The 26769-nt window shown below is 50.5% G+C and overlaps 1 protein-coding gene across 1 annotated transcript in view; it reads left to right on the forward strand.

Moving 5' to 3' along the window:
- The window catches only part of LOC140392898 (synaptobrevin-like), an 89937-nt gene extending 67013 nt beyond the window's left edge, over window positions 1-22924 (forward strand). The window contains exons 4-5 of the mRNA XM_072478667.1: window positions 17491-17542; window positions 18195-22924. Coding sequence (XP_072334768.1) covers window positions 17491-17542; window positions 18195-18211 — 69 coding nt within the window. The 3' untranslated portion in view covers window positions 18212-22924. The remainder of the gene's footprint in view (window positions 1-17490; window positions 17543-18194) is intronic.
- The last annotated feature ends 3845 nt before the right edge of the window (window positions 22925-26769 follow it).

A 26769-nucleotide genomic window follows, 5' to 3' on the forward strand; every position in this document is an offset into this window, starting at 1 on the left:
CACTGTACACAATCCAAATGGACCCAAACCCCTTCCCGTTCACTCCCACTGTACACAATCCCAATCTAGCCAACCCCTCCCCATTCAATCCCACTGTACACAATCCCAAAGGACCCAAACCCCTTCCCGTTCACTCCCACTGTACACAATCCCAATCTAGCCAACCCCTTCCCATTCAGTCCCACTGTACACAATCCCAATGGACCCAAACCCCTTCCCGTTCACCCCCACTGTACACAATCCCAATGGACCCAAACCCCTTCCCATTCACTCCCACTGTACTCAATCCCAATGGACCCAACCACTTCCAGTTCACTCCCACTGTAAACAATCCCAATGGACCCAAACCCCTTCCCATTCACTCCCACTGTACACAATCCAAATGGACCCAAACCCCTTCCCATTCACTACCACTGTACACAATCCAAAAGGACCCAAACCCCTTCGGTTCACTCCCACTGTACACAATCCAAATGGACCCAAGCCCTTTTCCGTTCACTCCCACTGTACACAATCCTAATGGACCCAAACACCTTCCCGTTCACCCCCACTGTACACAATCCCAATCTAGCCAACCCCCTTCCCATTAAATCCCACTGTACACAATCCCAAAGGGCCCAAACCCCTTCCCGTTCACTCTCACTGTACACAATCCCAATCTAGCCAACCCCTTCCCATTCAATCCCACTGTACACAATCCCAAAGGACCCAAACCCCTTCCCGTTCACTCCCACTGTACACAATCCCAATCTAGCCAACCCCTCCCCATTCAATCCCACTGTACACAATCCCAAAGGACCCAATCCCCTTCCCGTTCACTCCCACTGTACACAATCCCAATCTAGCCAACCCTTTCCCATTCAGTCCCACTGTACACAATCCCAATGGACCCAAACCCCTTCCCGTTCACTCCCACGGTACACAATCCCAATGGACCCAAACCTCTTACCCTCCACTCCCACTGTACACAATCCCAATGGACCCAACCCCCTTCCCCTTCACTCCCACTGTACACAGTCCCAATGGACCCAAACCCCTTCCCGTTCACCCCCACTGTACACAATCCCAATGGACCCAAACCCCTTCCCATTCACTCCCACTGTACACAATCCCAATGGACCCAACCCCTTCCCGTTCACTCCCACTGTACTCAATCCCAATGGACCCAAACACCTTCCCGTTCACTCCCACTGTACACAGTCCCAATCTAGCCAACCCCCTTCCCATCCAATCCCACTGTACACAGTCCCAATTTAGCCAACCCCCTTCCCATCACTCCCACTGTACACAATGCCAATGGATCCAAACCTCTTCCCAATTATGCCCACTGTACACAATCCCAATGGACCCAAACCCCTTCCCCTTCACTCCCACTGTACACAGTCCCAATGGACCCAAACCCCTTCCCGTTCACCCCCACTGTACACAATCCCAATGGACCCAAACCCCTTCCCATTCACTCCCACTGTAAACAATCCCAATGGACCTAAACCCCTTCCCGTTCGCTCCCACTGTACACAATCCCAATGGACCCAAACCCCTTCCCATTCACTCCCACTGTACACAATCCAAATGGTCCCAAACCCCTTCCCATTCACTCCCAATGTACACAATCCAAATGGACCCAAACCCCTTCCTGTTCACTCCCACTGTACACAATCCAAATGGACCCAAACCCCTTCCCATTCACTCCCACTGTACACAATCCAAATGGACCCAAACCCCTTCCCGTTCACCCCCACTGTACACAATCCCAATCTAGCCAACACCCTTCCCATTCAATCCCACTGTACACAATCCCAAAGGACCCAAACCCCTTCCCGTTCACTCTCACTGTACACAATCCCAATCTAGCCAACCCCTTCCCATTCAATCCCACTGTACACAATCCCAAAGGACCCAAACCCCTTCCCGTTCACTCCCACTGTACACAATCCCAATCTAGCCAACCCCTTCCCATTCAATCCCACTGTACACAATCCCAAAGGACCCAAACCCCTTCCCGTTCACTCCCACTGTACACAATCCCAATCTAGCCAACCCCTTCCCATTCAATCCCACTGTACACAATCCCAATGGACCCAAACCCCTTCCCGTTCACTCCCACGGTACACAATCCCAATGGACCCAAACCTCTTACCCTCCACTCTCACTGTACACAATCCCAATGGACCCAACCCCCTTCCCCTTCACTCCCACTGTACACAGTCCCAATGCACCCAAACCCCTTCCCGATCACTCCCACTGTGCACAATACCAATGGATCCAAACCCCTTCCCAATCACTCCCACACTACACAATCCCAATGGACCCAAACCCCTTCCCATTCACTCCCACACTACACAATCCCAATGGACCCAAACCCCTTCCCATTCACTCCCACTGTACACAATCCCACTGGACCCAAACCCCTTCCCATTCACTCCCACTGTACACAATCCCAATGGACCCAAACCCCTTCCCATTCACTCCCACTGTACACAATCCCAATGGACCCAAACCCCTTCCCATTCACTCCCACTGTACACAATCCCAATGGACCCAAACCCCTTCCCATTCACTCCCACTGTACACAATCCCAATGGACCCAAACCCCTTCCCATTCACTCCCACTGTACACGATCCCAATGGACCCAAACCCCTTCCCGATCACTCCCACTGTACACAATCCCAATGGACCCAAACCCCTTCCCATTTACTCCTGTTGAACATTAACAAACTAAGGGGGATGGCACGGTGGTGCAGTGGTTAGCACTGCTGCCTCATGGCGCTGCAGACCCGGGTTCGATCATGGCCCCGGGTCACTGTCTGTGTGTAGCTTGCACAATCTGCCCGTGTGTGAGTGGGCCTCACCCCCACAACTCAAGGTGTGCCGGGTAGGTGGATTGGCCACACTAAATTTCCTCTTAATTTGAAAAAAAAATGAATTGGATACTCTAAAAAAAATTTAAAACATTAATAAACTGTTTATTTATAAAAAGAGTAAAGGATGAACATATAATGGAAATAATGGAACAGCGATCTACTCGTCTGTTCCCAAAACCCCATTCCACCCTCCACCCAGACACACACATGACAAACATACGGTAGGGGGTAGGGAAAGGATTAAATATAACCAGGGTTAAAAGGGTACGAGAGATTTGAGGATCTTTGCTGCTAAGATTGAGGTCCTTGTAGGTGATGATCTCTTCAGAATGCAAGGTGTTACAAACCATCAGTGAGTTTGGATCTTTTAGGGACTATCATCCATTAGAACTCCCAGACTGTAAGTCTTCCTCTGGGGAATCACCTTTACACAGGAGATTCAGGTCTGTGCAGTTCTTTCATGTGACCACTAGCTGGACTCTGTCTCCCTGAGATATTACTGGAGTTTTCTACCTGAGAGTTTACAGCAGATTTTACATCGACGCTGCCACTCAACTGCTTGCCTGGTCTCTGTGCGGAGACTCTGGCTGTATCGTGAAGAGAGTTCTCAGACTGGGCTTTTCCCAGCCAATCAGACAGAGGTTTAAACTGTTACGAACCTGGTGGGAGAATCTGATTGCACCCTATCAAACCAGTCTGGCTACTGCCTGCTGCCTTTTAAGTAGGAGTGACGTCCACAGGTCTGGCAGAGAGAAAGCTGAGAGTGCCTTAAAGCTGCTTCAGGCTTGGATCTTTCACAGAACTGACAAAATGGGGCTTGCTTGTCCTGTTCCAGAAGTTTCTGAAAAGCTTAAAACCAACCAGCAGAACAGGCATTAAAGGAGAAACACGAAACAGACCAGGATTTTAACAAGTTCCTTACATACCCCCACCTCCCCCCCCACACCTAAATGAATGAAACGTCAGGACACGGACTCTTTATTATGAGGTGCGCAAGACACACAACACCCACACATATCTGTCCAAACTAGCTCCATTACAGATGTCACTTGCCCGTTTCGGCATGATTAACTTTTAAACACATGACAAAATACTTGCACATTATTGCTTTCCAGAAATATATATAAGTTTTTACAATGGACAACTGCTATATCAACTCAGAAAAATCTTGTACTCTGGATTTTAAGTGTAGTTAGCAGTTTAGAAATGTCCGGGGTGGCCAGCATTGATTCATCCTCCAACATGGCCGTCGACCTCTCAGACCCCTTGGCGTTCTGTGGACCACAACAGTTCTGTATGTTTCTGCAACATGTCCAACATGCATCGCCTCTCAGTCTCTAACTGAGCCAGTCTCTATAGTTTTAGTCGAGTCGGAGGTGGCTTTGATGGTTCGAGGTTCTGGAGGTCCACACTAGGCATAGTTAAGAGAGTGGACCCCTGGTGCTTCCATACACCTTTTTCTACACTCCTTTAGTGTCTTCACTCTACCTGCCACTTTCTGTCCTTCCTCATAGTCTGATGAACTTTTCCGCGGATTTTGAGGGTTTCCTGCTACCAGACTGCAAGTAGGATTGTCAATGCTGAAAGAAGTGTTGGGTTCACTTTTAACCAATGGACTCTTCTCAACCCCATGAGGTTTACACCCTCTCATGGCCTTCACAGGGCCACCTCCTGCAACAGGGCCCGCTGAGGGGTCGATCCTCAGACAGTTTGGGTTTTCCTTGCCTCTGGGGTTGCAAAACCACCACCGGATTCGCCATCCACCTCCCCTTAACTCTTGAAAAGTATTGATGCCCAATTACTTCACCTTCCTGGCTATCTACCTCTGCTACCTCAAAGAGGTGCAGCAAACCTTCAAAAGGATGTGGGTCAACCAACGACTCACTTGGTGTCACTGCCCAGTCCTTACTATGCTTGTCCTGACTAACTGACGCAGTGCTGTCAGGTACTTTCCTTCAGGGCAAACCTGCTTTGGGAACTTCTGCCACCTGAAGGGAATGGCGATGGGTTTCTCTCACGAAGCGGTAACAGACGACATTTTGGCAAGTCCACTTCACGTATCTCCTCCAGGTTACTCGCTCCTTTACTAGCTTTGGAAGAATTGTTTGGCAATGGTCGAAGTTCAACTAGTGACGAATCTACTCGGGAACAACTGTCTTATCATCGCATCGTAGTCAGACCCGAGATCAAAGTCAAGACTGTCGTCTGACTCTTCCTCCCTACTATCACTCTTACAACAACTATTCACCAACACTTCGTAACCGGGACCTAGGTCAAAGTTAAAACTTTCGCCCGACTTCTCCTTACAACTGTTTCCCAGCACCTCATAATCAGAACCAAAGTCAAACTCAAGGCTCTGGTCTAATTCCTCAGCCATACGGTCACCGTCGGTCTGAAAATGCTCGGAACCTGGGTCACTTGAAACATGCTCTTTCTCGGAGTCGTCTTCTGCCCAATGAGTCTTCCTAGCTCCCGCCTGCCCTTCAGTCAGCATTTCAGGTGCTAACTGCAATACTTCCTTCGGACTCTCTGTAACCATGGGTGAAGCTTCATTCCCGCTAAATCGCTTCTCATAACTAAGTCTATTCCTTCCACTGGGAATTGTTTAACCATTCCAACAACTATCGGGCCGGATACTAACTCACACTCTAACTGTACCTTATACAACTGAACCGGGATACAACATTCCACCTATCCCATTCGCTACTATCTCCACTTTCACTGACCTCTGTAGAGGAAAGATCAAATCCTTCTCCACCACAAGAGTTTGAATAGCCCCTGTGTCTCTTAAAATTGCTATGGGTTTGGCTACTTCTGTCGAGGAAAATGGGGTTACTTTCCCTTCGACACAAAATCGGCATCTCTCATCTGCCTCATTCTCTACACCTATTCCCACAGCAGCTTTCACCTTGGGTCTCCTAAGTCCAGTTAAAGCTACCAACTGCACCATAGCATTCCCCACTTTCGCTGCCATCTCAGAATCCTCCTTCCGAACCCCCAGAAGTGCCATGGGCTTTCCCTGCAACTTCTACCATGCCGACTAAATGTGTCCCGCCTTGTTGCATTGGTGTAAAACCTAGGCTTCCAAGTCTGACATCCACCCCCAGAACCTTCCTTTCTGGTCTGAGGTGGAGATCTCGGGGCCTTCATCGCTATCCACTCCTACCTTGGCTACCTGCCATCCTCACACTTCCCATCCTTTGCAAAATGATGGGGGGAAATGGAACAAAGGTTTAAATTTATCGATTAGCTCTTAATCATCAGCCATAATTGCTGGTTGCCGAGCAGTTTGTACCTTCTGGTCTTCAACAAGGGTTCTTATTATCGAAGGTAAGAAATTCTTAAACTCCTCTTAAGAGAATAACCTCTCTCAGAGCCTCATAGGTAGTCGCAACTCCCAATGCTCGCACCCATCTATTAAAATTGTTCTGCTTAACCCTTTCAACCTCTTCACAAGTCTGTCCTGGCAGTCTCTTCAAATTCCGGAATTTTTGCTAAATATGCTTTGGGAACCAATATCCTTCCAGAATGGCCTTTTTTACTGTGTCAGAATCTCTAGAATTCTGCTCTGACAAGGCGGCATAAACTTCCTGTTCCCTCCCTGTCAACATACTCTGCAGGGGTAATGTCCACTTCTCTTTGGGCCACTCCATTTGGGTTGCTAGTTTCTCGAAAGCCCCAAAGAACGTTAATATTTCTTTCTCTTCAAATTCCAGGAGAGCCTGTATAAATTTAAACATAGCACCACTGAATTCTGTTCTAGGACTAAGCTCCCCTCTACGTTCTGGCAGCTTTCCACTCTGTGCCAGTACCGCAAGCTGGAATTCTCTCTCCCTTTCTCTTTCTTCTCTCTCTTTCCCGTTCACTTTCTCTTCTCTCATGTTCTTTATCCTCTCTTCTCTCGTCTTCTTCCTCTCTCTTTCCTATTCTCTCTTCTCATTTTCTTAATCCTCTCTCCCATCCTCTCTCTTTCCCGTTCTCTCTCCTCTCATTTTCTTTATCCTCCCTTTTCCATTCTCTCTCTCTTTCTTGTCTCCCGTTCTCTCTTCATTTCCATTTCTTTCTGTTTCATCTCAATTTTCTTTAACTCCCTTTCATCCTCTAACTGCAACCGAGTTTCCCGACCAGAAGTTTCTGAAGCTACACTCACTCATCAGCTTCCTTGGACTCTGGCACCTTTAAATGTTTAGCAATCGATCGCATACACTGCCTCCGCTTTCCTAGCTTTAGCTGGTACCACCATTTCTTTTTCCAATTAAGGGGCAATTTAGCGTGGCCAATTCGCCTACCCTGCACATCTTTGGGTTGTGGGAGTGCGACCCACGCAGACACGGGGAGAATGTGCAAACTCCACACGGACAGTGACCCGGGGCCGGGATCGAATCCGGGTTCTCGATGCCGAGAGGCAGCAGTGCTAACCACTACGTCACAGTGCCGTTGGTACCACCATTTGTAATTCACCTGCCAACTTGACAAGTTTGTCTTTGTGAAACCCCAATCAGTGAACCAGGCTTGAGTCTTCCAGCTGGAGAAATTGGTTAGCAGCAAAATAGGAGAGTGCCATCCACAGGTCTGACTGGCAGCCTCTTAAATGGGCGAGCAGCCAGAAAGCTGAGAGTGCCTTAAAACTGCTTCAGGCTTGAATCTTTCACAGAACTGACAGAAAATGGCCATTGCTTCTCCTGTTCCAGAAGTTTCCGAAAAGCTCCACCAATCCCAAACGAGAATTGATCCAAGGCCCGGATTTCAAACGAGTTGAATGGCTGCCTGCAAAGTCACATCCACATGACATCACGGGCTCTGCCACACCGCATATTGAATCAGAGGGGATTTGCCGGATCAGTCCAAATAGCAGTGTGTCAGCGATGGGGTATCAGTTCATACCCAAAGATCCGTGATTTTAAAACAAGCTAGCAATGCAGGCATGAAATGAGAAACAAGAAACAGACCAGGATTTCAACAAGTCCTTACACCCCCACTGTACACAATCCCAATGGACCCAAACCCCTTCCCATTCACTCCCACTGTACTCAATCCCAATGGACCCAAACTCCTTCCCGTTCACTCTCACTGTACACAATCCCAATCTAGCCAACCCCTTCCCATTCAATCCCACTGTACACAATCCCATAGGACCCAAACCCCTTCCCGTTCACTCCCACTGTACACAATCCCAATCTAGCCAACCCCTTCCCATTCAATCCCACTGTACACAATCCCAATGGACCCAAACCCCTTCCCGTTCACTCCCACGGTACACAATCCCAATGGACCCAAACCTCTTACCCTCCACTCCCACTGTACACAATCCCAATGGACCCAACCCCCTTCCCCTTCACTCCCACTGTACACAGTCCCAATGGACCCAAACCCCTTCCCGTTCACCCCCACTGTACACAATCCCAATGGACCCAAACCCCTTCCCATTCACTCCCACTGTACACAATCCCAATGGACCCAACCCCTTCCCGTTCACTCCCACTGTACTCAATCCCAATGGACCCAAACTCCTTCCCGTTCACTCCCACTGTACACAGTCCCAATCTAGCCAACCCCCTTCCGATCCAATCCCACTGTACACAGTCCCAATTTAGCCAACCCCCTTCCCATCACTCCCACTGTACACAATGCCAATGGATCCAAACCTCTTCCCAATTATGCCCACTGTACACAATCCCAATGGACCCAAACCCCTTCCCCTTCACTCCCACTGTACACAGTCCCAATGGACCCAAACCCCTTCCCATTCACCCCCACTGTACACAATCCCAATGGACCCAAACCCCTTCCCATTCACTCCCACTGTACTCAATCCCAATGGACCCAACCCCTTCCCGTTCACTCCCACTGTAAACAATCCCAATGGACCTAAACCCCTTCCCGTTCGCTCCCACTGTACACAATCCCAATGGACCCAAACCTCTTCCTGTTCACACCCACTGTACACAATCCCAATGGACCCAAACCCCTTCCCATTCACTCCCACTGTACACAATCCAAATGGTCCCAAACCCCTTCCCATTCACTCCCACTGTACACAATCCAAATGGACCCAAACCCCTTCCTGTTCACTCCCACTGTACACAATCCAAATGGACCCAAACCCCTTCCCATTCACTCCCACTGTACACAATCCAAATGGACCCAAACCCCTTCCCGTTCACCCCCACTATACACAATCCCAATGGACCCAAACCCCTTCCCATTCACTCCCACTGTACTCAATCCCAATGGACCCAAACTCCTTCCCGTTCACTCCCACTGTACACAGTCCCAATCTAGCCAACCCCTTCCCATCACTCCCACTGTACACAATGCCAATGGATCCAAACCTCTTCCCAATTATGCCTACTGTACACAATCCCAATGGACCCAAACCCCTTCCCCTTCACTCCCACTGTACACAGTCCCAATGGACCCAAACCCCTTCCCGTTCACCCCCACTGTACACAATCCCAATGGACCCAAACCCCTTCCCGTTCACTCCCACTGTACACAATCCCAATGGACCCAAACCCCTTCCCGTTCACTCCCACTGTACACAATCCCAATCTAGCCAACCCCTTCCCATTCAGTCCCACTGTACACAATCCCAATGGACCCAAACCCCTTCCCGTTCACCCCCACTGTACACAATCCAAATGGACCCAAACCCCTTCCCGTTCACTCCCACTGTACACAATCCCAATCTAGCCAACCCCTCCCCATTCAATCCCACTGTACACAATCCCAAAGGACCCAAACCCCTTCCCGTTCACTCCCACTGTACACAATCCCAATCTAGCCAACCCCTTCCCATTCAGTCCCACTGTACACAATCCCAATGGACCCAAACCCCTTCCCGTTCACCCCCACTGTACACAATCCCAATGGACCCAAACCCCTTCCCATTCACTCCCACTGTACTCAATCCCAATGGACCCAACCACTTCCAGTTCACTCCCACTGTAAACAATCCCAATGGACCCAAACCCCTTCCCATTCACTCCCACTGTACACAATCCAAATGGACCCAAACCCCTTCCCATTCACTACCACTGTACACAATCCAAAAGGACCCAAACCCCTTCGGTTCACTCCCACTGTACACAATCCAAATGGACCCAAGCCCTTTTCCGTTCACTCCCACTGTACACAATCCTAATGGACCCAAACACCTTCCCGTTCACCCCCACTGTACACAATCCCAATCTAGCCAACCCCCTTCCCATTAAATCCCACTGTACACAATCCCAAAGGGCCCAAACCCCTTCCCGTTCACTCTCACTGTACACAATCCCAATCTAGCCAACCCCTTCCCATTCAATCCCACTGTACACAATCCCAAAGGACCCAAACCCCTTCCCGTTCACTCCCACTGTACACAATCCCAATCTAGCCAACCCCTCCCCATTCAATCCCACTGTACACAATCCCAAAGGACCCAAACCCCTTCCCGTTCACTCCCACTGTACACAATCCCAATCTAGCCAACCCTTTCCCATTCAGTCCCACTGTACACAATCCCAATGGACCCAAACCCCTTCCCGTTCACTCCCACGGTACACAATCCCAATGGACCCAAACCTCTTACCCTCCACTCCCACTGTACACAATCCCAATGGACCCAACCCCCTTCCCCTTCACTCCCACTGTACACAGTCCCAATGGACCCAAACCCCTTCCCGTTCACCCCCACTGTACACAATCCCAATGGACCCAAACCCCTTCCCATTCACTCCCACTGTACACAATCCCAATGGACCCAAACCCCTTCCCATTCACTCCCACTGTACACAATCCAAATGGTCCCAAACCCCTTCCCATTCACTCCCACTGTACACAATCCAAATGGTCCCAAACCCCTTCCCATTCACTCCCACTGTACTCAATCCCAATGGATCCAAACCTCTTCCCAATTATGCCCACTGTACACAATCCCAATGGACTCAAACCCCTTCCCCTTCACTCCCACTGTACACAGTCCCAATGGACCCAAACCCCTTCCCGTTCACCCCCACTGTACACAATCCCAATGGACCCAAACCCCTTCCCATTCACTCCCACTGTACTCAATCCCAATGGACCCAACCCCTTCCCGTTCACTCCCACTGTAAACAATCCCAATTGACCTAAACCCCTTCCCGTTCGCTCCCACTGTACACAATCCCAATGGACCCAAACCCCTTCCCATTCACTCCCACTGTACACAATCCAAATGGTCCCAAACCCCTTCCCATTCACTCCCACTGTACACAATCCAAATGGACCCAAACCCCTTCCTGTTCACTCCCACTGTACACAATCCAAATGGACCCAAACCCCTTCCCATTCACTCCCACTGTACACAATCCAAATGGACCCAAACCCCTTCCCGTTCACCCCCACTGTACACAATCCCAATCTAGCCAACACCCTTCCCATTCAATCCCACTGTACACAATCCCAAAGGACCCAAACCCCTTCCCGTTCACTCTCACTGTACACAATCCCAATCTAGCCAACCCCTTCCCATTCAATCCCACTGTACACAATCCCAAAGGACCCAAACCCCTTCCCGTTCACTCCCACTGTACACAATCCCAATCTAGCCAACCCCTTCCCATTCAATCCCACTGTACACAATCCCAAAGGACCCAAACCCCTTCCCGTTCACTCCCACTGTACACAATCCCAATCTAGCCAACCCCTTCCCATTCAATCCCACTGTACACAATCCCAATGGACCCAAACCCCTTCCCGTTCACTCCCACGGTACACAATCCCAATGGACCCAAACCTCTTACCCTCCACTCTCACTGTACACAATCCCAATGGACCCAACCCCCTTCCCCTTCACTCCCACTGTACACAATCCCAATGGACCCAACCCCTTCCCGTTCACCCCCACTGTACACAATCCCAATGGACCCAAACCTCTTCCCATTCACTCCCACTGTACTCAATCCCAATGGACCCAACCCCCTTCCCCTTCACTCCCACTGTACACAGTCCCAATGGACCCAAACCCCTTCCCGTTCACCCCCACTGTACACAATCCCAATGGACCCAAACCCCTTCCCATTCACTCCCACTGTACACAATCCCAATGGACCCAACCCCTTCCCGTTCACTCCCACTGTACTCAATCCCAATGGACCCAAACTCCTTCCCGTTCACTCCCACTGTACACAGTCCCAATCTAGCCAACCCCCTTCCGATCCAATCCCACTGTACACAGTCCCAATTTAGCCAACCCCCTTCCCATCACTCCCACTGTACACAATGCCAATGGATCCAAACCTCTTCCCAATTATGCCCACTGTACACAATCCCAATGGACCCAAACCCCTTCCCCTTCACTCCCACTGTACACAGTCCCAATGGACCCAAACCCCTTCCCGTTCACCCCCACTGTACACAATCCCAATGGACCCAAACCCCTTCCCATTCACTCCCACTGTACTCAATCCCAATGGACCCAACCACTTCCCGTTCACTCCCACTGTAAACAATCCCAATGGACCCAAACCCCTTCCCATTCACTCCCACTGTACACAATCCAAATGGACCCAAACCCCTTCCCATTCACTCCCACTGTACACAATCCAAATGGACCCAAACCCCTTCCTGTTCACTCCCACTGTACACAATCCAAATGGACCCAAACCCCTTTCCGTTCACTCCCACTGTACACAATCCAAATGGACCCAAACCCCTTCCCGTTCACCCCCACTGTACACAATCCCAATCTAGCCAACCCCTTCCCCTTCAGTCCCACTGTACACAATCCCAATGGACCCAAACCCCTTCCCGTTCACTCCCACGGTACATAATCCCAATGGACCCAAACCTCTTACCCTCCACTCTCACTGTACACAATCCCAATGGACCCAACCCCCTTCCCCTTCACTCCCACTGTACACAGTCCCAATGGACCCAAACCCCTTCCCGTTCACCCCCACTGTACACAATCCCAATGGACCCAAACCCCTTCCCATTCACTCCCACTGTACACAATCCCAATGGACCCAACCCCTTCCCGTTCACTCCCACTGGACTCAATCCCAATGGACCCAAACACCTTCCCGTTCACTCCCACTGTACACAGTCCCAATCTAGCCAACCCCCTTCCCATCACTCCCACTGTACACAATGCCAATGGATCCAAACCTCTTCCCAATTATGCCCACTGTACACAATCCCAATGGACCCAAACCCCTTCCCCTTCACTCCCACTGTACACAGTCCCAATGGACCCAAACCCCTTCCCGTTCACCCCCACTGTACACAATCCCAATGGACCCAAACCCCTTCCCATTCACTCCCACTGTAAACAATCCCAATGGACCTAAACCCCTTCCCGTTCGCTCCCACTGTACACAATCCCAATGGACCCAAACCCCTTCCCATTCACTCCCACTGTACACAATCCAAATGGTCCCAAACCCCTTCCCATTCACTCCCAATGTACACAATCCAAATGGACCCAAACCCCTTCCTGTTCACTCCCACTGTACACAATCCAAATGGACCCAAACCCCTTCCCATTCACTCCCACTGTACACAATCCAAATGGACCCAAACCCCTTCCCGTTCACCCCCACTGTACACAATCCCAATCTAGCCAACACCCTTCCCATTCAATCCCACTGTACACAATCCCAAAGGACCCAAACCCCTTCCCGTTCACTCTCACTGTACACAATCCCAATCTAGCCAACCCCTTCCCATTCAATCCCACTGTACACAATCCCAAAGGACCCAAACCCCTTCCCGTTCACTCCCACTGTACACAATCCCAATCTAGCCAACCCCTTCCCATTCAATCCCACTGTACACAATCCCAAAGGACCCAAACCCCTTCCCGTTCACTCCCACTGTACACAATCCCAATCTAGCCAACCCCTTCCCATTCAATCCCACTGTACACAATCCCAATGGACCCAAACCCCTTCCCGTTCACTCCCACGGTACACAATCCCAATGGACCCAAACCTCTTACCCTCCACTCTCACTGTACACAATCCCAATGGACCCAACCCCCTTCCCCTTCACTCCCACTGTACACAGTCCCAATGGACCCAAACCCCTTCCCGTTCACCCCCACTGTACACAATCCCAATGGACCCAAACCCCTTCCCATTCACTCCCACTGTACTCAATCCCAATGGATCCAAACCTCTTCCCAATTATGCCCACTGTACACAATCCCAATGGACTCAAACCCCTTCCCCTTCACTCCCACTGTACACAGTCCCAATGGACCCAAACCCCTTCCCGTTCACCCCCACTGTACACAATCCCAATGGACCCAAACCCCTTCCCATTCACTCCCACTGTACTCAATCCCAATGGACCCAACCCCTTCCCGTTCACTCCCACTGTAAACAATCCCAATGGACCTAAACCCCTTCCCGTTCGCTCCCACTGTACACAATCCCAATGGACCCAAACCCCTTCCCATTCACTCCCACTGTACACAATCCAAATGGTCCCAAACCCCTTCCCATTCACTCCCACTGTACACAATCCAAATGGACCCAAACCCCTTCCTGTTCACTCCCACTGTACACAATCCAAATGGACCCAAACCCCTTCCCATTCACTCCCACTGTACACAATCCAAATGGACCCAAACCCCTTCCCGTTCACCCCCACTGTACACAATCCCAATCTAGCCAACACCCTTCCCATTCAATCCCACTGTACACAATCCCAAAGGACCCAAACCCCTTCCCGTTCACTCTCACTGTACACAATCCCAATCTAGCCAACCCCTTCCCATTCAATCCCACTGTACACAATCCCAAAGGACCCAAACCCCTTCCCGTTCACTCCCACTGTACACAATCCCAATCTAGCCAACCCCTTCCCATTCAATCCCACTGTACACAATCCCAAAGGACCCAAACCCCTTCCCGTTCACTCCCACTGTACACAATCCCAATCTAGCCAACCCCTTCCCATTCAATCCCACTGTACACAATCCCAATGGACCCAAACCCCTTCCCGTTCACTCCCACGGTACACAATCCCAATGGACCCAAACCTCTTACCCTCCACTCTCACTGTACACAATCCCAATGGACCCAACCCCCTTCCCCTTCACTCCCACTGTACACAATCCCAATGGACCCAACCCCTTCCCGTTCACCCCCACTGTACACAATCCCAATGGACCCAAACCTCTTCCCATTCACTCCCACTGTACTCAATCCCAATGGACCCAACCCCCTTCCCCTTCACTCCCACTGTACACAGTCCCAATGGACCCAAACCCCTTCCCGTTCACCCCCACTGTACACAATCCCAATGGACCCAAACCCCTTCCCATTCACTCCCACTGTACACAATCCCAATGGACCCAACCCCTTCCCGTTCACTCCCACTGTACTCAATCCCAATGGACCCAAACTCCTTCCCGTTCACTCCCACTGTACACAGTCCCAATCTAGCCAACCCCCTTCCGATCCAATCCCACTGTACACAGTCCCAATTTAGCCAACCCCCTTCCCATCACTCCCACTGTACACAATGCCAATGGATCCAAACCTCTTCCCAATTATGCCCACTGTACACAATCCCAATGGACCCAAACCCCTTCCCCTTCACTCCCACTGTACACAGTCCCAATGGACCCAAACCCCTTCCCGTTCACCCCCACTGTACACAATCCCAATGGACCCAAACCCCTTCCCATTCACTCCCACTGTACTCAATCCCAATGGACCCAACCACTTCCCGTTCACTCCCACTGTAAACAATCCCAATGGACCCAAACCCCTTCCCATTCACTCCCACTGTACACAATCCAAATGGACCCAAACCCCTTCCCATTCACTCCCACTGTACACAATCCAAATGGACCCAAACCCCTTCCTGTTCACTCCCACTGTACACAATCCAAATGGACCCAAACCCCTTTCCGTTCACTCCCACTGTACACAATCCAAATGGACCCAAACCCCTTCCCGTTCACCCCCACTGTACACAATCCCAATCTAGCCAACCCCTTCCCCTTCAGTCCCACTGTACACAATCCCAATGGACCCAAACCCCTTCCCGTTCACTCCCACGGTACATAATCCCAATGGACCCAAACCTCTTACCCTCCACTCTCACTGTACACAATCCCAATGGACCCAACCCCCTTCCCCTTCACTCCCACTGTACACAGTCCCAATGGACCCAAACCCCTTCCCGTTCACCCCCACTGTACACAATCCCAATGTTCCCAAACCCCTTCCCATTCACTCCCACTGTACTCAATCCCAATGGACCCAAACTCCTTCCCGTTCACTCCCACTGTACACAGTCCCAATCTCGCCAACCCCCTTCCCATCCAATCCCATTGTACACAGTCCCAATTTAGCCAACCCCCTTCCCATCACTCCCACTGTACACAATGCCAATGGATCCAAACCTCTTCCCAATTATGCCCACTGTACACAATCCCAATGGACCCAAACCCCTTCCCCTTCACTCCCACTGTACACAGTCCCAATGGACCCAAACCCCTTCCTGTTCACCCCCACTGTACACAATCCCAATGGACCCAAACCCCTTCCCATTCACTCCCACTGTACTCAATCCCAATGGACCCAACCCCTTCCCGTTCACTCCCACTGTAAACAATCCCAATGGACCTAAACCCCTTCCCGTTCGCTCCCACTGTACACAATCCCAATGGACACAAACCCCTTCCCGTTCACACCCACTGTACACAATCCCAATGGACTCAAACCTCTTCCCGTTCACTCCCACTGTACACAATCCCAATGGACCCAAACTCCTTCCCGTTCACTCCCACTGTACACAGTCCCAATCTAGCCAACCCCTTCCCATTCAATCCCACTGTACACAGTCCCAATTTAGCCAACCCCCTTCCCATCACTCCCACTGTACACAATCCCAATGGATCCAAACCTCTTCCCAATTATGCCCACTGTACACAATCCCAATGGACCCAAACCCCTTCCCCTCCACTCCCACTGTACACAATCCCAATTTAGCCAACCCCCTTCCCATCACTCCCACTGTACACAATCCCAATGGATCCAAACCTCTTCCCAATTACTCCCACTATACACAACCCCAATGGACCCAAACCGCTTTCCGTTCACTCCCACTGTACACAATCATAGAATCCCTGCAGTACATAAGGAGGCCATTCGGCCCATTGAGTCTGCACCGACCTTCTAAAAGAGTACCCTACCCAGGTCCACTCCCCTGCCCAATCCCCTGCAACCCCATAACTCCATAACTCCACCCTGGACACAGGGCAATTTAGCAAGGCCAATCCATCTTTGGAAGGAAACAGGAGCACCCGGAGGAAATCCACGCAGATATGGGGAGAAAGTGCAAGCTCCACACAGACGGTCACCCAAGTTGGGAATTGAACCCAGGTCCCTAGCGCTGTGAAGCAGTAGTGCTAACCACTGTGACACCGTGCCGCCCTAAACACTGCTCCAATATAACGTAGCCTTGGCCTTGTACAGTAATCCACAGTAATGGAGCCAAGCCTCTTCCCGGTCACTCCCACTCTACCCAATCCCAATGGACCCAAACCCCTTCCCGTTCACTCCCACTGGTGTGGGGAACTCGGTAGTTTGTTTTGATGGTTGGATCCCTGGATTGCGTCACCCTGCCCGTTTTTTTTTCCAGATGATGATCATACTCGGTGGAATCTGCGCGATTATTGTCATCGTAATCGTCAGTACGTATCAACGGGACTGGGGTGTGGAGGTGGGAGATGACCAAGGGTGGGCAGTATCCCGGGGGGGGGGGGGGGGGGGGAGGGGGGGGGGTGTCCCAGGGCAGGACAGAAAGTGGGGTGGTGGTGGACGGGCGCCGGCACGGGGAGTTATCAGCCCATTTGTCTGTACAAGGCCCGTGAAGGTGTCCATGCCTCGAAGGGAGTGAGCGAGGTTCAGAGGATTGACATCTGACACAAGGGGGTGGTCCCATTAGGAGGGATGGCTTTGAAGGATGAAGAGGCCGCTCGGGTCTCGAACCCCGCCTGGTTCGACACGCGAGGGACTGTTTTGGCACAGTCTGGGGGTGTGAGTAGGGCGGCCATTTCGGCACTGAGGCAAGGAGGGAATTTTCCACTCGAGCCGGAGGACGGCGAGCGGGAGGGTTTCTTCCTCCAGAGTAGCCCGGAGGCCACTCGAGTCATGTCGATCTCAAGGCTGAGGCCTACGGAGCGCGAGCGAGACAGGCTGGAATTGAATGGCCAGATCGGTCACTTTCATATTGAAGGGCAAGGCGGGGGGAGGGGAGGGGGGGGCTGTCTCTGGAGGGGCTGAATGGCCTCAGCCTGATCTCTCTCACTCTTTCTCTTATCTTTCTCTCTCTTTCCTGCACAGTCTATTTCTTCACTTGAGGAGGTTAACAAGAAACGATGAGGGACGTTATCTTCACCCCTCCCCGATTCCACCCCGTCCCCGTCTCTCACCGAAGAATCTACAGATGAAAATCTCTCTTCCTGTCCCCAAGCACTTTGTGTTTTCGTGTTAAGGGGACGCATGTCCCTTTGTTTTATACATACGTATATATATATGTATATATATATCGATATGATTGTCGCTGTGTAGATTGGGTTTACGTTTTAGAATTTGATTTTTAAGCATTTCGAATGTGCTTTCTTCTCTCTCTCCTTCCCTCTCTCTCCTTTTCCCCCCTCTCTCTCTCTTTTTTGCTCCATATTTCTCTCCCCCCCCCTTCCTCTTTCTCTCTCGACCTCCCTCTGTCCCTTCTCCCTCTCTCTTTCTACCCCCCTGCTCTCTTTCTCCCTCCCTCTCTCTGTTCCTTTCTCTCTCCTTGTCTCTCTTTCTCTCCCTCCCTCTCCCCCTGGCCTCCATTGCCCTAAAAGGGCCAACAGCCAAATCTATGAGGGGAATTTGTACCTTTTACCCACCGCCCCACCCCAACCCCCTCGACCCCACTGCAACTTCCCACTCACTCACAAATCTGCCACCCTCTGCCCTCCCTCATTCCTTCCCCTTCCCTCTCTCCATCCTTCATTCCTCACTTCTTCCTTCCCTTTCCCTCCTCTTTTCCTCCCTCCCTTCTCTCCCATCCTTCCTCCCTCCTTCCCTCCATCCTGCACTCCCTCGTCCTCTTACTTCCCTCACTCCTTCTCTCCCTCCTTCATCTCCTTCCCTTACTCCCTCCTTCCCTCACCACCTCCCTCCTTCTTCACTCCCTCCTTGCCTCACTCCCCCGTTCCCTCACTCCCTCCTTCCTTCATCCCCTCCGTCTACCCACATGGGGCAGTGCCCCCTCCTGACTGTACCCCCTCCCCCGAACCTCGGAAGGATCTGTTCCCACTCACTGTGGGCGAGGTGGGCGAGGGGGTCCAAGTTACTACTCACTCATCAGGGGCGGGATGAAGCGGGAGAGTCGCCCAACCTCCATTGATTGGCCGGAATCAGTAACCAAATTGCTCTCCAGTCATTCCTGGGAGGGGGAGAGGCAAAGAGGGAGAGATAGGTTCTCCCAATTGGGGAGAAAAGGAGGCAGAGAGGGCGATAGACATAGTGAGAGTGAGACAGAGAGAATGAAAGAGACAGAGTGAGAATGAGAAAGACAGAGAGAATCAGAGGCAGAGAATCAGAGAGAATGAAAGAGACAAAGAATCAGAGAGAGAATGAAAGAGACAGAAAATTAAAGAGAATGAGACAGAGAGAATGAGAGACAGAGAGAATGAAAGAGAGTGAGACAGAGAGAATGAGACAGAGAATGAAAAAGAGAGAGAATGAAAGAGACAGAGAGAATGAAAGAGAGAGAGAATGAAAGAGACAGAGAGAATGAAAGAGAGAGAGAGAGAATCAAAGAGACAGAATGAAAGAGAGAGAGAGAATGAAAGAGACAGAGAGAATGAAAGAGACAGAGAGAGAGAATGAAAGAGAGAGAGACAATGAAAGAGAGAGAGACAATGAAAGAGAGAGAGACAGAATGAGACAGAACGAAAGAAAGAGAGAATGAAAGAGACAGAGAGAATGAAAGAGAGAGAGAGAGAATGAAAGAGACAGGGAGAATGAAAGAGAGAGAGAATCAAAGAGACAGAATGAAAGAGAGAGAGAGAATGAAAGAGACAGAGAGAATGAAAGAGACAGAGAGAGAGAATGAAAGAGAGAGAATCAGAGGCAGAGAATCAGAGAGAATGAAAGAGACAAAGAATCAGAGAGAGAATGAAAGAGACAGAAAATTAAAGAGAATGAGACAGAGAGAATGAAAGAGAGTGAGACAGAGAGAATGAGACAGAGAATGAAAAAGAGAGAGAATGAAAGAGACAGAGAGAATGAAAGAGAGAGAGAGAATGAAAGAGACAGAGAGAATGAAAGAGAGAGAGAGAGAATCAAAGAGACAGAATGAAAGAGAGAGAGAGAATCAAAGAGACAGAGAGAATGAAAGAGACAGAGAGAATGAAAGAGAGAGAGACAATGAAAGAGACAGAGGGAATGAAAGAGAGAGAGAGAGAATGAAAGAGAGAGAGAATGAAAGAGACAGAGAATGAAAGAGAGAGAGAATGAAAGAGAGAGAGAGAGAATAAAAGAGACAGAGAATGAAAGAGAGAGAGAGAATGAAAGAGACAGAGAATGAAAGAGAGAGAGAGAATGAAAGAGAGAGAGAGAGAGGGAATGAAAGAGACAGAGAGAGAATGAAAGAGACAGAGAATGAAAGAGACAGAGAATGAAAGAGAGAGAGAATAAAAGAGACAGAGAGAATGAAAGAGAGAGAGAATGAAAGAGACAGAGAGAGAATGATTATGCGACTCTTGGGCAGGCACATGGACAGCAGTAAATTGAAGGGGTGTAGGTTAGGGTGATCTTAGATTAGGATAAGTGGTCGGCACTGTGCTATACTGTTCTATGTTCGATGAAAGAGAGAGATTCAGAGAGACCGAGAATGTGTGGGGGAGACGAGAGAGAGATATCTCTGGTCCCAAGTCCTGGCCTCCTCCCACACTGTGGGTAGCTTGGAAACGCAATGCTGGGTCGAGTGGAAGATGATTGGGGATTTGATGGTCGCCCCCTTCCCCTCAAACATTAAGAGCAGAGATAATTTCCCTCCAGCCCTGCCTGCCGCACACCCCCACACTGTCTGGGGAGGGGGGATCTCCCTCCAAACCCCATCTCAACTCTCCCCAAACCCCTCTTCTCACAACTCTCCCCAAACCCCTCTCCTCAAACCCCACCTCACAACTCTCCCCAAACCCCTCCTTACAACTCTCCCCAAATCCCTCTCCTCACAACGCTCCTCAAACCCCACCTCACAACTCTCCCCAAACCCCTCTCCTCACAACTCTCCCCAAACCCCTCTCCTCACAACTCTCCCCAAACCCCCTCCTCACAACTCTCCCCAAACCCCTCTCCTCACAACTCTCCCCAAACCCCTCTCCTCACAACTCTCCCCCAAACCCCACCTCACAACTCTCCCCAAACCCCCTCCTCACAACTCTCCCCAAACCCCCTCCTCACAACTCTCCCCAAACCCCTCTCCTCACAACTCTCCCCAAACCCCTCTCCTCACAACTCTCCCCCAAACCCCACCTCACAACTCTCCCCAAACCCCTCTCCTCACAACTCTCCCAAAACCCCCCTCCTTGCAACTCTCCCCAAACCCCTCTCCTCACAACTCTCTCCAAACCCCCCCCCTCCTTACAAATCTCCCCAAACCCTATCCACCCTCCTCGAGTGTGCTTGATTTACACTTTCTAGATCGTTCTCTTGTTGTGTAACCTTGTTGTGACCTTTAACCACCCCCCTCCCCCCAACACCCCTGCCCTGTGACCGGTGTCTAGGAGACTTTTTCTGTTCAAAAAGACAAGAAATCTAAAAGATTTTAAAAAGCTTCGTGAAAAAAAATGATAATATATAAACTCAAAACCAAGCATGTCTATTTAATGTACGCTCGGCCTCACAAGGGTCAAGATTAAAGTAAAAACAAGCAGGCTCCGACCTGACTTGTATCCGAACTACGAGTAGGCCTCAGGCCTCTGTCAGTACTTTCCTGAAAGGCGACACTCGGGGGTGGGCAGGGTAGGGGTAGGGTGGGGGTGGGGGGTGTTTAGAGGCTTTTTCTCTTCATCCCCCAGGCCCTGCCACCCCACCCTAACTGCCGTGGAAGCGATCATGTTTGCAACATGGGTTCTGAACCTCTTGCCCCCCACCCCCCCCCCCCAGCAAATCCCACAACTCACACAGATCCCCCAAGCCCAATGTGCTCTTTTGTCACGCCAAAGCCTAGCTTAATAGACCACAAATCCAAGCAGAGTCGTAGAAAGGAAGAAAGTTTTATGACCATTGCCACCCTGTAGGTTCCCTGCAGGTTATGACACCTAGGTAGTACAGGGACTTTACAACCAGGGGCAAAATGTGGCTTTCTGAGCGGCATCCCCCCCCCCCTTCCCCCACACCCCCCACCACTGCCAAGGGGAACTGACTTGGGGAAAAGATGTTTAAACCTCCCCGGAGTCAGCGTTTAGACCCGTTTCAGCGCGTTGTGGAGCCGAATAGGGTGCAAGAGAGAGACAATTAAAAAGGGGGGGCCTGCCAACGGGGGAAGTGATCAGCAAGTTATGAAGATTTGATGGACTGGGGTTGTTTTCATCTAGGGGGGGGGGGGTGGAGGGGGTGGAGGCAGAGACTCTCATAACATTTAAGAAGTATTTCGATCTGCAGTTGGGATCCCAGGGCATACAAGGCTATGGACCAAGTGCTGGAAAATGAGTTTAGAATAATTAGGGGTTTGTTTTTGCGCGGCGCAGGGCTGCAGGGCCTTTTCTGTGCTGTAGACTCTGACTCTGGGGTCCCCCACCCCGGCGGCAATTTATCCTGGATTCCATGACGTTGTCAGGCCTAGATTGAGGCCTGAGCGGATCACGAGGGCACAACAAAATTGAACAGGAATCCACCAAAAACAGTTTTTTTTTCCAGCAGCTGTGACAGGATGAGAACAAAGCTTCCAAAATTCCTCATTCTGTACAAGTCCTCCTCATTGGAAAATGTCAGGACAAGATACGGGGGAGTGTGCAGAAGGGCCTGCGGCCTACTCGAGTGATCTAGCTAATAAATGTATGTTTTTGCGCCAACTGTATCCTCATTATTTTTCAAACACTGGCAACAAAATATATTTGAAAAGGATTTAGGAAAGTAAAGCTCCCTCTACACTGTCCCCATCAAACACTCCCAGGACAGGTACAGCACGGGGTTAGATACAGAGTAAAGCTCCCTCTACACTGTCCCCATCAAACACTCCCAGGACAGTTACAGCACGGGGTTAGATACAGAGTAAAGCTCCCTCTGCACTGTCCCCATCAAACACTCCCAGGACAGGTACAGCACGGGGTTAGATACAGAGTAAAGCTCCCTCCACACTGTCCCCATCAAACACTCCCAGGACAGGTACAGCACGGGGTTAGATACAGAGTAAAGCTCCCTCTACACTGTCCCCATCAAACTCTCCCAGGACAGGTACAGCACGGGGTTAGATACAGAGTAAAGCTCCCTCTACACTGTCCCCATCAAACACTCCCAGAACAGGTACAGCGTGGGGTTAGATACAGAGTAAAGCTCCCTCTACACTGTCCCCATCAAACTCTCCCAGGACAGATACAGCACGGGGTTAGATACAGAGTAAAGCTCCCTCTACACTGTCCCCATCAAACACTCCCAGGACAGGTACAACACGGGGTTAGATACAGAGTAAAGCTCCCTCTACACTGTCCCCATCAAACACTCCCAGGACAGGTACAACACGGGGTTAGATACAGAGTAAAGCTCCCTCTGCACTGTCCCCATCAAACACTCCCAGGACAGGTACAGCACGGGGTTAGATACAGAGTATAGCTCCCTCTACACTGTCCCCATCAAACACTCCCAGGACAGGGACAGCACGGGGTTGGATACAGAGTAAAGCTCCCTCTACACTGTCCCCATCAAACACTCCCAGGACAGGTACAGCACGGGGTTAGATACAGAGTAAAGCTCTCTCTACACCGTCTCCATCAAACACTCCCAGGACAGGTACAGCACAGGGTTAGATACAGAGTAAATCTCCCTCCACACTGTCCGCATCAAACACTCCCAGGACAGGTACAGCACAGGGTTAGATACAGAGTAAAGCTCCCTCTACACTGTCCCCATCAAACACTCCCAGGACAGATACAGCGGGGTTTTAGATGTAAAGCTCCCTCTACACTGTCCCCATCAAACACTCCCAGGACAGGTACAGCACAGGGTTAGATACAGAGTAAATCTCCCTCCACACTGTCCCCACCAAACACTCTCAGGATAGGTACAGCACAGGGTTAGATACAGAGTAAATCTCCCTCCACACTGTCCCCATCAAACACTCCCAGGACAGATACAGCACGGGGTTCGATACAGAGTAAAGCTCCCTCTACACTGTCCCCATCAAACGCTCCCAGGACAGGTGCAGCACGGCGTTAGATACAGAGTAAAGCTCCCTTCACACTGTCCCCATCAAACACTCCCAGGACAGGTACAGCACTGGGATAGATACAGAGTAAAGCTCCCTCTACACTGTCCCCATCAAACACTCCCAGGACAGGTACAGCATGGGGTTAGATACAGAGTAAATCACCCACTACACTGTCCCCATCAAACACTCCCAGGACAGGTACAGCACGGGGTTAGATACAGAGTAAAGCTCCCGCTACACTGTCCCCATCAAACACACCCAGGACAGATACAGCGGGGTTTTAGATGTAAAGCTCCCTCTACACTGTCCCCATCAAACACTCCCAGGACAGGTACAGCGCGGGGTTAGATACAGAGTAAAGCTCCCTCTACACTGTCTCCATCAAACACTCCCAGGACAGGTACACCACAGGGTTAGATACAGAGTAAATCTCCCTCCACACTGTCCCCACCAAACACTCCCAGGATAGGTACAGCACAGGGCTAGATACAGAGTAAATCTCCCTCTACACTGTCCCCATCAAACACTCCCAGGACAGATACAGCACAGGGTTCGATACAGAGTAAAGCTCCCTCCACACTGCCCCCATCAAACGCTCCCAGGACAGGTGCAGCACGGCGTTAGATACAGAGTAAAGCTCCCTTCACACTGTCCCCATCAAACACTCCCAGGACAGGTACAGCACTGGGTTAGATACATAGTAAAGCTCCCTCTACACTGTCCCCATCAAACACTCCCAGGACAGGTACAGCATGGGGTTAGATACAGAGTAAATCTCCCTCTACACTGTCCCCATCAAACACTCCCAGGACAGGTACAGCACTGGGTTAGATACATAGTAAAGCTCCCTCTGCACTGTCCCCATCAAACACTCCCAGGACAGGTACAGCACGGGGTTAGATACAGAGTAAAGCTCCCGCTACACTGTCCCCATCAAACACTCCCAGGACAGATACAGCGGGGTTTTAGATGTAAAGCACCCTCTACACTGTCCCCATCAAACACTCCCAGGACAGATACAGCGGGGTTTTAGATGTAAAGCTCCCTCTACACTGTCCCCATCAAACACTCCCAGGACAGGTACATTGCTGGGGAAATTGCTGAGGCCTTGACAGAAATCTTTGGGTCCTCACTGTCTTCAGGGGATGTCCCGGAGGACTGGAGAATAGCCAATGTTGTTCCTCTGTTTAAGAAGGGTAGCAAGGACAATCCAGGGAACTACAGGCCGGTGAGCCTTACTTCAGTGGTAGGGAAATTACTGGAGAGAATTCTTCGAGACAGGATCTACTCCCATTTGGAAGCAAGTGGACGTATTAGTGAGAGGCAGCATGGTTTTGTGAAGGGGAGGTCGTGTCGAACTAACTTGATAGAGTTTTTCGAGGAGGTCACTAAGATGATGGATGCAGGTAGGGCAGTGGATGTTGTCTATATGGACTTCAGTAAGGCCTTTGACAAGGTCCCTCATGGTAGACTAGTACAAAAGGTGAAGTCAAACGGGATCAGGGGGGAGCTGGCAAGTTGGATACAGAACTAGCTAGGTCATAGAAGGCAGAGAGTAGCAATGGAAGGATGCTTTTCTAATTGGAGGGCTGTGACCAGTGGTGTTCCACAGGGATCAGTGCTGGGACCTTTGCTCTTTGTAGTATGTATAAATGATTTGGAGGAAAATGTAACTGGTCTGATTAGTAAGTTTGCAGATGACACAAAGGTTGGTGGAATTGCGGATAGCGATGAGGACTGTCAGAGGATACAGCAGGATTTAGTTTGTTTGGAGACTTGGGCGGAGAGATGGCAGATGGAGTTTAATCCGGACTAATGTGAGGGAATGCATTTTGGAAGGTCTAATGCAGGTAGGGAATATACAGTGAATGGTAGAACCCTCAAGAGTATTGAAAGTCAAAGAGATCTAGGAGTACAGGTCCACAGGTCATTGAAAGGGGCAACACAGGTGGAGAAGGTAGTCAAGAAGGCATACGGCATGCTTGCCTTCATTGGCCGGGGCATTGAGTATAAGAATTGGCAAGTCATGTTGCAGCTGTATAGAACCTTAGTTAGGCCACACTTGGAGTATAGTGTTCAATTCTGGTCGCCACACTACCAGAAGGATGTGGAGGCTTTAGAGAGGGTGCAGAAGAGATTTACCAGAATGTTGCCTGGTATGGAAGGCATTAGCTTTGAGGAGCGGTTGAATAAACTCGGTTTGTTCTCACTGGAACGAAGGAGGTTGAGGGGAGACCTGATAGAGGTCTACAAAATTATGAGGGGCATAGACCGAGTGGATAGTCAGAGGCTTTTCCCCAGGGTAGAGGGGTCAATTACTAGGGGGCATAGGTTTAAGGTGCGAGGGGCAAGGTTTAGAGTAGATGTACGAGGCAAGGTTTTTACGCAGAGGGTAGTGGGTGCCTGGAACTCGCTACCGGAGGAGGTGGTGGAAGCAGGGACGATAGTGACATTTAAGGGGCATCTTGACAAATACATGAATAGGATGGGACC

Source organism: Scyliorhinus torazame, chromosome 16, assembly GCF_047496885.1.
Source record: "Scyliorhinus torazame isolate Kashiwa2021f chromosome 16, sScyTor2.1, whole genome shotgun sequence".
NCBI classification, from domain to species: Eukaryota; Metazoa; Chordata; class Chondrichthyes; order Carcharhiniformes; family Scyliorhinidae; genus Scyliorhinus; species Scyliorhinus torazame.